General features: G+C 42.7%; 1 protein-coding gene across 1 annotated transcript; it reads left to right on the top strand.

The window, feature by feature from the left end:
- Positions 1 to 382: 382 nt before the first annotated feature.
- Positions 383 to 2,314, top strand: LOC113780157. Its single transcript, XM_027325971.1, has 2 exons — positions 383 to 1,930; positions 2,039 to 2,314. The coding sequence occupies exons 1-2, from the start codon at positions 383 to 385 to the stop codon at positions 2,312 to 2,314; spliced, it is 1,824 nt and encodes a 607-aa protein (XP_027181772.1).
- The last annotated feature ends 8,364 nt before the right edge of the window (positions 2,315 to 10,678 follow it).

The raw sequence follows: 10,678 nt of genomic DNA, 5'->3' as shown, positions 1-10,678 counted from the left end.
GCCCATGCCACGTAGACAGTATGACCCCTATTCCAACTCATACAATCCGGGTTGGAGGGATCATCCAAATCTGAGCTATGGGGGAAATAAGCAACAAAATTTCACCCCCAATAGACAACAGGGCTTCCAGCAACAATATCAAACAAAGAATCAACCCTCCTCTAACCCAGGTATGTCCTTAGAAGACATGGTTAAAATCATAGCCTCTAACACTATGAAATTTCAGCAGGACACTGAGGCCAGCAGTCAAGAGACGAAGGCGCGTATGCAAAACTTGGAAAATCAGATGAGTCAATTGGCCTCAATTGTCAACCGACTGGACTCCTAGGGAAAGGGAAAACTGCCATCCCAACCTGAGGTGAATCCCAAGAATGTAAGTGCAATGACCCTCAGGAGTGGGAAAGAGGTTGAAGGACCAGCACCAGTAGCTCCGAAGGACAAGAATGAGGACCGCATTGAGAAGGAGCTTGAGGAAGAAGGAACGCCCGGCATAAATAAAAAGGTAATACGTACCCCAGTGGTTCCAGTTAAGCCTAACCCACCACCTTTTCCTAGCAGGTTGGAAAGGCTTAAAAAGCATAACAAGAAAAAGGAAATTCTGGAGATGTTTAGAAAGGTGGAGATAAATATCCCCTTACTTGACGCAATTAAGCAAGTACCCCGGTATGCCAAATTCTTGAAGGACCTATGCATCAATAGGAAGAAATTGAGGGGAGATGAAAGGATAATTGTGGGAGAGAACGTATCCGCAGTGCTTCAAAGAAAACTTCCGCCCAAGTGTGGAGAGCTAGGTATGTTCACTATCCCTTGTAAAATCGGGAACACTAGCATTAGGAATGCCATGTTAGACCTAGGAGCCTCTATAAATGTGATGCCCAAGGCTATTTATGCTTCTCTAAATTTGGGTCCCTTAAAGGAAACTGGCATTATAATTCAATTGGCTGATAGGACTAATGCTTATCCCGATGGGGTGATAGAAGATGTGTTAGTGCAAGTGAACAATTTAGTGTTCCCCGCTGATTTTTATATTCTTGATATGGGTAATGAACGTTCTCCAAATCCATCACCAATTTTGTTGGGGAGGCCCTTCTTGAGCACGGCTCGTACAAAAATTGATGTTAGTGAGGGCACCCTAACGATGGAATTTGATGGAGAAATAGTTCATTTTAATATATTTGAGGCCATGAGATATCCTTGTCATTCTAATGCTATTTTCGCTATGAGTGTAATCGACCCTTTGGTGCAAGAAGTGTTTGAAATTAATAGCAGGGATGAATTGGAGACAGCAATCACCAAACATTTGGATCTGGAAGCAACTTGTGAAATGGAGTTAGATGTCAGTTTGCAAAGAATGGTTGGAGCCTTGCAATCACTAGGCCAAAGTTCTCTAAGGTATGATGTCGCTCCTATATTGGTGCCTGAACCACACCTAAAGCTATTACCCTCTATCGTGCAGGCACCTGAAGTGGAGTTAAAACCTCTGCCCGAGCATCTAAAGTATGCCTATCTAGGTGAAAAATGGACGTTACCAGTGATAATCTCATCCAAATTATCACCCAGGGAGGAGGATAAGCTGCTACGGGTTCTAAGGGAGCATAAGGAAGCTATAGGTTGGACAATTGCGGACATAAAGGGTATAAGCCCGTCCGTGTGCATGCATCGAATTCGCCTGGAAGAGGATGCTAGGCCGATAAGACAACCACAAAGGAGATTGAACCCCATCATGATGGAAGTGGTCAAGAAAGAGGTAATCAACCTTCTGGACGTGGGAATCATTTTTTCTATCTCAGATAGCCCGTGGGTGAGTCCAGTCCAAGTGGTGCCAAAGAAAGCAGGGGTAACTGTGGAAGAAAATCATGAAGGGGACCTCGTTCCAGTTCGAAAGCCTACGGGTTGGCGCCAGTGCATCGATTACCGCAAATTGAACGCGGTGACCAAGAAGGATCATTTTCCTCTTCCATTCGTCGATCAAATAATTGAAAGGTTAGCTTGTCGTGCCTATTATTGTTTTTTAGATGGTTTCTCTGGTTATTTTTAGATAGCAATTGCACCAGAGGATCAAGAGAAAACAACTTTCACTTGCCCCTTTGGCACTTTTGCCTATCGAATGATGCCATTTGGATTGTGCAATGCCCCTGCAACATTTCAGAGGTGCATGATTAGCATTTTTTCTGAGTATGTGGAGAGAATAATTGAGGTATTCATGGATGACTTCAGTGTCTATGGTGATAGTTTTGACGATTGCTTAGATAACCTGACATTGATTTTAAAAAGATGCATTGAGACTAACCCAGTGCTCAATTGGGAAAAATGACACTTCATGGTTGAGCACGGGATAGTTCTAGGACATGTAGTGTCGTCTAGAGGAATTGAGGTTGATAAAGCTAAAATAGATGTGATATCTGCTTTACCTTACCCCGTAACTGTACGGGAAGTTCGTTCTTTTCTAGGACATGCAGGTTTCTATCGCAGATTTATCAAGCATTTCTCAAAGATCGGGGCACCACTTTTCAGGCTTTTGCAAAAGGATGTCAATTTTGAATTCAACGAGGAGTGCAAAGAAGCGTTCGAGAAGTTGAAAAAACTACTCACTTCTTCACCTGTCATCCAACCCCCTGATTGGAATCTCCCATTCAAAGTTATGTGTGATGCCAGCGACCACTCCGTGGGAGCAGTTTTGGGACAGAGAGTGGAGAAAGCGGCGCACGCAATATATTACGCCTCTAGAGCTTTAAATGGCGCTCAACTCAATTACTCCACTACGGAGAAAGAACTCTTAGCTGTTATTTTTGCTTTAGAAAAGTTTAGACCTTATTTGCTAGGTGCTAAAGTAATTATGTATTCTGACCATGCAGCTTTGAGGTATCTACTGACCAAGAAGGACGCTAAACCCCGTTTGATAAGATGGATATTGCTCCTGCAGGAATTTGACTTGAAAATCAGAGATAAAAAAGGAGCAGAGAATCTAGTAGCTGACCACCTAAGTCGAATACTGGTAGCGGAGGAGGAATTACCATTAAGGGAGTCTTTTCCTGAAGAACATTTACTTTCTATTAATTCATCCCCTCCTTGGTTTGCAGCTATTGTGAATTATTTGGTTACTGACAAATTGCCCGCAGGTTGGCCCAAGGCGAAAAGGGACAAACTAAAAAGCGATGCAAAGTACTATGTCTGGAATGATCCCTATCTTTGGAAACAAGGTGCTGACCAAATAATGAGGCGATGTGTAAGTGAAAGTGAATTCCAATCTATATTGACTTTCTGTCACTCTTTTGCATGTGGGGGTCATTTTGGACCTAAACGGACTGCTAGAAAAGTGTTGGAAAGTGGATTTTATTGGCCTACCTTATTTAAGGATGCCTACTTGTTTTGTAAAACATGTGATAAATGTCAGAGGGTAGGCAATTTATCCCGAAAGGATCAACTGCCACAGGTGCCCATGCTTTTCATTGAGATTTTTGATACTTTGGGTATAGATTTCATGGGTCCCTTTCCTAATTCTAGTGGATTTTTATATATTTTACTAGCAGTGGATTATGTCTCTAAGTGGGTGGAAGCAAAAGCCACCCGCACTAATGATTCAAAGGTGGTAGCAGGTTTCATAAAGTATAACATTTTCGTGCGATTTGGAATGCCACGGGCAGTTGTGAGTGATAGGGGGACGCATTTTTGCAACAAGACAATTGCTGCTTTGTTCAGGAAATATGGTGTACTTCATAAGGTTTCCACTTCCTACCATCCACAGACCAATGGCCAGGCTGAAGTCTCGAATAGGGAAATAAAATCTATTTTTGGAAAATATGGTCCGCCCTGATAGGAAAGACTGGAGTTCAAGGTTGGAAGATGCTTTGTGGGCATACAGGACCGCTTACAAGACACCTATAGGGATGTCTCCCTATAGGTTGGTATTTGGTAAGCCTTGCCATCTTCCAGTGGAGTTCGAGCATAAAGCATTTTGGGCGGTTAAGCAATGCAATAAGGATATTGAGGAGGGCGGAATTCAAAGGAAGTTACAGTTACAGGAGTTGGAGGAGATTCGCAATGAAGCCTATGAGAATGCGGTAATTTATAAGGAGAAAAATAAGATTTTTCATGACCAACAGATCTCTAGGAAGACATTCGTTTGTGGGCAAAAAGTTCTACTGTATCACTCCAAATTGAAGTTATTTCCAGGTAAATTACGTTCTCGTTGGATTGGCCCTTTTGTTATGACTAATGTCTTTCATTATGGTGCAGTAGAGATCCAAAGTTTGAAAAAAGAGAAGAAATTTGTAGTGAATGGTCACCGTCTCATGCCATATTATGAAGGTTTCCCAATTGAGCGAGTGGAGATGATGCACTTAGAGGACTCGATTTGCTTAGTTTAAGCAAAGTTTTGGACAACGTCTAGCCAAAGACGTTAAAGAAAGGCGCTTTTGGGAGGCAACCCAATTGTTAATTTTGTTGTTTTAGTGCTTAATTATTCAATTATGTCGTTTCTCACGTGGGTACTAGTCACTCTTGATGTTTTTTAACTCTGATCAGGATAGGTAATCTTGGCGTGCCCACGCAAGGAGGGCACGCGTTAAGCGTCTCAGTCCAAGTCCCATGGTCAGAGGACGTTTGTAAAACATGGCGTGCCCGCACCGTGTTAGTAAATTCTCAACATCTCGCGACGCCGGCAGAAAATAGAATCTTGGCGTGCCCACGCGAGGAGGGCACGCGTTAAAGTGCGTAAGGTGACTCTCTGAGTCAGTGGATGTTTTCTAATCTGGGCGTGCCCACGCCATGTTTGACGACCCAAAAGCAAAGGAAAAAATTGTTATTTATTTATTTTTATTATTATTATTTCAAAAAAAAAAATATATATATGGCAGAGCATAGCGCGGCCTTTCTTTTTTTCTTTTTTTTTTTTCTTTTTCTTCCTTTCCTTTTTCCTTCTTCTCTTCTTTTCTTTCTTTCCTTTCTTTCTTTTTTTTCTTTTTCTTCTTCTCCTCTGCCGCTCCCCTGTTTCTTTTTCCCCTCTTCTTCTCCTTTCTTCCCCGCTGCCTCGCCTTCCCTTTTCCCCTTTCTCTTGCGACTGAAACCCTTCGCCGAGCGCCGCCACAGCCCGCGAGAAACTCATCGCGCGCCGCCGTCTTCGCGCGCGCGCGGGCATCGCTCACCTCGCAGCTCTACCACGGGCCAGCCTTGCCGCTGCTCGAACCCGCGGCCAAGCTCCTCGCGCGCCTCCAGGAGCTCCGTCGCGTGATCTTCTCCTCGCGAGAGCTCCACCTGCGCAACCGCCGCTGCCCCAGCTCGTCACACTCCAGCCCTCGCGCGCTGCCAGGGTCGTGCGCCACCATCTTTCCGCAACCCACGTCCGTGCGCATCTCCCTCCATTGCCGCTGCTGTCCAGCTCCACCACAGCCCCGCGCGCCATCTCCTCCTCCTCGCAGACAGCCGCGCGTCACCACCTGTCCAAATTGACAGGTGGAGTATTGGTAACACCTTCTCCTATTAGCACAATTACTGGAATTTGTGGTTGATAGAAGGAGGTGTTGATTTGGGTACTTTCTAGGGGTAATTTAGACAGGTTTGGGCTTCATTGACTGCTAGGGATTTTGTGGCTATATTTTTTTTTTAACTTCAACTGCTGTTGCTGGAATTGCCTGTTGCTTGGCTCAATTACTAATTTAGTAAATTGTTGTGGGTTCTTGACTGTCCATTTAGAGACAGTGACGCCGATTTTAGGTCCACGTGTGTCTGATTCATATATTTGGTGTCCAATTGTAGGTGAATTACTGCGATTGCTGGTTAAATTTGGGGGCGCCCGTGACGCTTATATTTGCTTATCAGGGGCGCCCGTGACGCTTATAATTGCTACTCGGTTGGGTATACTGGACTTGTTTGGGGTCTTTTTCTAGCTCTTGGATTCCTATTTTGTGCTTTCTATTGTTTTGGTTTGCCTGTTGGTCACCATGGTGAGGCCTCGATCTTATTCTAAGTCTTGGGCACCTAGACAATCACAGCCTCCACCACCCAAACCCACTATTCCCGCCTCTGACCCCTCGCACGAATCTTCCTCCTCTGGGAGGAGAGCTCGCCTTGGGAGACAGAGGGGAGTCCATATTTCTGACCCTGCACATTTTGGGGGAAATTTTTACTTCACTAGGGCCGCCGACAAGCAGCGATATGTTGTTTGTTGTGAGCGGCAGATCACTCCCTGCCGATATCTGGACGCCGCCACCTTGGACCTTCTAAATATTAGTGTTCCCTTCCATCATTTGATCAATGGCATTGGGTGGCGCCCATATTCCCGTATTGTTGATCTCGCGGCCTTTGTTGAGTTGGTTAGAGAGTTCTATGCCACTTTTGAGTTCACCATTACTACCAGTTATTCTGTGTCTACCCCCGATGTCATTCGCTTTCGATTGATGGGTCAGGAGTTCCACCAGTCGATTACTGATTTTAATTTAGTTTTTGGCTTTATTGATCCGGCCTATGCCGTCTCTCAGGAGTATGCCGAGAGTGCGTGCGACTACATAGAGCCTTTCTTCTCTCGTTATCGAAGTATGTGGGAGGCGTTGTCCGTCGACCCTCCCACTTATGATCCTCGCCAGTCCAAGAGCTCTTACATCAAGGACCCGGCTTCTCGCTACATCCAGCGCTTCCTAGCGTATAGTTTCTCGGGTAGGCGAGATAGCTCGGGTATATTGTCCAAGCCAGAGTTCTTTATCATATGGTGCATGCATAATAATATTAAGGTTAATTTGGGGTGCTGGCTCGCTTCTCAATTTAAGTTTGTTTTGACAAAAAAGAAGCGCCCTTTGATTCTTGGGTCATATATCACCCATTTGGCTGTTAACTTGCAGTTGCTTGATCTCTCTAACCATGATTTACATGTTGCTTGTCAAATGAAGGCCTTGGACATCCCGTGCTTGGAGCGAATGAGTTTGGTACGGGAGGGTGACAACGGGTGGGAGATTGTTCCCCTGGGACCGATTAGACCTCCTCCTCGTTCATCCTTTGCCAGTGCCTCCGCGGCGGGCGGTGACCCCGGTCCTTCTTCTTCCGCTCCCCCCTCCCGCCCCTACGGCCAAGGAATGGCACCATCTCCGAAACACGGTCGAGCAGCTTGAGATGCGGCAGAAACACATGGACGTTAACATTCACAATATGGCGCAGAATCTAGCGGCATTTATGCAGCAAGCCGGCTTCCCTCCTCAGTTTCCGCCTAACCCTCCCATGTTCTGACGACTCTGGGGAAGTACCGTTGCCCTTCTCTTTACTTTTGTTGCTGGTTTATCACATTGAGGGCAATGTGTCCTTTAAGTGTGGGGGGGGTCTCTGTTTGAGTGCTAGCATTCCCTGATTAGTTTTTTTTTCCTTTGCTCTTAGTTTGATGGTTATCTCATTTTCGTTTATCTTCTCTTCCTTTCTCTAGTGTGGTCAGTTCTAATTTGGATACCAAGTCGGATGTTGGTTTTTGTCTCTAATTCTGATATTGCCGAGTTTTAGTAAAGACATGATATCAAGCTAAGGGGGTTAAGTTAGGAATATCTCTCTGGTGAATATCAGCAAGTGCTTAACTTTTCTAATTTTTAGTTAACTTTTTTAGGCATATGGGATGACTGTTGGCATTTTTCATGTGATTTGATTCGGCTATTAATTTTAGTTCTCCATGTTTGGAAGTTTGGGGCTGGCTGCTGTTATTTTTTTTTTGCGTTGTTTTAATTATTGTGCTATATGGTTAGCGTTGACTGTGCTCCGCTAGTTATCGCCACCGAGTAACCGGGGATCTTCACCTAAAGTGTTGATCCTCGCGTCAAAAAGTGGTGATGACTATGAGTACTTGGTCACCTAGCAAGAGGAGTTGAGTAACCGGGCTCCTTCATCTGACAAATGTTGGAGTTCGCGTCAAAAGGCTCTAATGGCTAGAGATTAAGCCTTTAAAAAAAACTGAAGAAAAAACAGGGAGAGAGAAAGAAATAAATAAAAAATGTGTCCAATGTGAAAGGAGTCAGCTACCGATTTAAGGGCTAATGTTGAGATTTTAGTTAATAATTGGACCAGTCGCTGATGAATGTGAGTAATCATCCTTTCTCCCTAGATTAGTTTGCTTTAAATTGGAAGAGTCGGTGGTTAAGAAGCTAACCGGGGTGATTTTTCTGTGATCTTGACCTGTGATGCTTGATATATATTTCTTTGAGTATTGTGGCAGTACGGTAAGTGGAGAATAGCCATTGTCCAATTTTGGTGTCCAATTCCGGTTCTCATGCTTGAGGGCAAGCATGATTCAGGTGTGGGGGGAATTGATAGGACATTATTTGATAGTAATTTTATTACTCATTTCCCCTGTTATACCTATCAAATATTGTGTTAATTGCTGATATCTACTTATATTTGGTACTTGGGTCTAATTCCAGGAATGGAGCAGAAAACTACCAAAAAGAAAGGGAACAAAAGACAATTGGGCTAAAGGCCTACCTTGTGTACTTCATTGGCTCAAGTCCTACGGGAGAGAGCATTAGTAATCTCCTTTGGCTTTTAAGAGGGACATCAGCGGGGACCACGAAGAAGCAAAGGCTTTTCTTCAATTGGGCTTTTGAGAGAAACACACGAGGAGAAGCTTTTTCCTTGTAATCTTTTGCTTGCTTCCTAATTGTGGTGGGACCGCAGGCTAGGTAGCTTGAGTCAACTTCCTTTTGTTTCTCTATAAGTAGAGAACGGACAGAAGCAGTCGGCTAGCCAGTTTTAGCTTTTAGTTCAGTTTTTAGTTTTCTTTCTTTTGACTGGCCTCTGACACACACCAGGTGTTTGACAATATTCCCCAACGGGGAAGCATCTCTTATTCCTTGCTTTCTAGTAAAAAGGCAATGCCGTTACAAGCATTTAATTCGTGTGGTGATTTAATTATGCGGCGTGGCTAAGTCTTCAATCTAGTCAAGGTCAACTCGACGGGCAGTCCCGAAATTCTGTGAGATCTAATTAGTTTTCACGTGTTCCTCAATTTATAATATTTGCATGCTGTCTGCTTGAGTTCTCATGGGATTTATTTATTAATTGGATGTCAAGGGCCCGATGTTCAATGTGATTTATTAATCTCGTGCCAATTTAGTCAGTTTAAATCCGTAATTGTTTGATTGATTAATATTAGTGGCAACTGGTGTGTTTACACATCAGGGGAGCATGCAATCTAATTTAAATAACCCTCGTAGCGTGTTATTGATTAGGGCTAGGTTTTTCTAGTTGTTAATGCAATTGAGAAATTAATTCTTATGGTCGTACCTAGGAGTATTTTCTGATTAGGGGTAATCAACGGTCGTACCTTGGTTTTCAATAAATTAAGAAAAAATTGGTCGTCAGACTTCGTCAACGACTATAACTAGCCTATTAATACATTAAGTGAACCTCTCTTGCATCAATGATCGGATAATTGGACTGTGCCTGAGTAGTTGTATCCTTGGCTAGAATTTATATATTCTTGATTTAATTCCTTTTCATATTCGTGCTAGTTAATTATTTGTTCCAGTGAATTATTTAATTGTTTTTAGTTTAACTCCGATAAAATCCCCCTTATTCCAATCGGAATTTTAAAAGAAACAAATATCCCCAGTCCCTGTGGATTCGACCCTGCTTATCACTGTCTACAGAAGTTATATTTTGTTTGAGCAGGTATTTATTATTGCACAGGTTCGACACCCTGTCAAACTATAAAGAAGTTTTTTTTTTTGGTTTGTGTCTCTTGCAATTCCTGTATGCTTTTGATTTTTGATTTGCAAAGTTGTTGGATGCTCATGCTTGTGGTCACTGGTTTATTTTTCTGCTTTTGCTTTTTGTGTGCATTTCTTTCTGCCATTGTTTTCCTGGTTTGGTTATTTTTCTTTGTTAGCCATGTTGATAGCATTGTACTTTTTTTGGTTATTTTTGGTGTGTTTCGTTTTCGTTAGCCATGTATCTACCTGCATTTGTAAAGCAGACCCTCCAAAATTTTTTAGTGATTATAGAATGCAATAAGGGTATCTCTACATTAGTGATTAATATGCTTCTTTATTATGTAATTGGTGACTTGGCATTATTGCTTGTTCTTTTTTAATTATCCAAATACTCATGAAACTCTCGCTTGCACTGAATCTACAACTGCCAGCACGCTGGTGGCCTAAGCTTGAGGAGATGACTTGGATCTTTTGGAATAGCAGAGATTTAGAAAGCTGCCTTAGGAATGGCAATTTTATTTTCCATTAGTTTGGGAAATAGTTTATGTTAAACCGAATTTTGTAATATGATTCTATTGTGATACTTGTCTGTGGATTAAATTTCAGTATAATGTTTTGTATTTTCTAAATTTGACTAAATTTCAGCAAGCAAGGGTTGATTTCTTGTTTATTTTCTTGCATATTTTATTTTTTCCTGTGATGGTTAATGCAAGCAATGCTATCGTTCTATGTATAATCAACTTACAGTCCATAAAGAATTGCTTCCAAGTTCCTTATGAATTAATGATTATTAGGACATAGAAATAAATGTTCAAGTGCTTCTTCCCTGTTTAACATATTCTTAATTTTGGGATTTTACATAAATGTACGCTAATGTTGGACAGCCTGGGGTGCCAAGACAGCCACCTAACTCACAACCAAATCCATTTGGGATCCTTTTTTGCAGGATTGTCCTTTGCTTATCAGCTTTTGTATCTACTAGATGCTACTGGGTTCTACTC

This window comes from Coffea eugenioides, chromosome 8 (genome assembly GCF_003713205.1).
Source record: "Coffea eugenioides isolate CCC68of chromosome 8, Ceug_1.0, whole genome shotgun sequence".
Classification (NCBI taxonomy): domain Eukaryota; kingdom Viridiplantae; phylum Streptophyta; class Magnoliopsida; order Gentianales; family Rubiaceae; genus Coffea; species Coffea eugenioides.
This window is presented reverse-complemented; position numbering and strand designations above follow the sequence as displayed.

Bases quoted from the DNA above. Each gene is read 5' to 3' on its own strand.
- LOC113780157 (XM_027325971.1), top strand. From the start codon at position 383: ATGACCCTCAGGAGTGGGAAAGAGGTTGAAGGACCAGCACCAGTAGCT. The intron at 1,931-2,038 runs GTGACCAAGAAG...GGTTATTTTTAG, and splicing joins ATTACCGCAAATTGAACGCG to ATAGCAATTGCACCAGAGGA.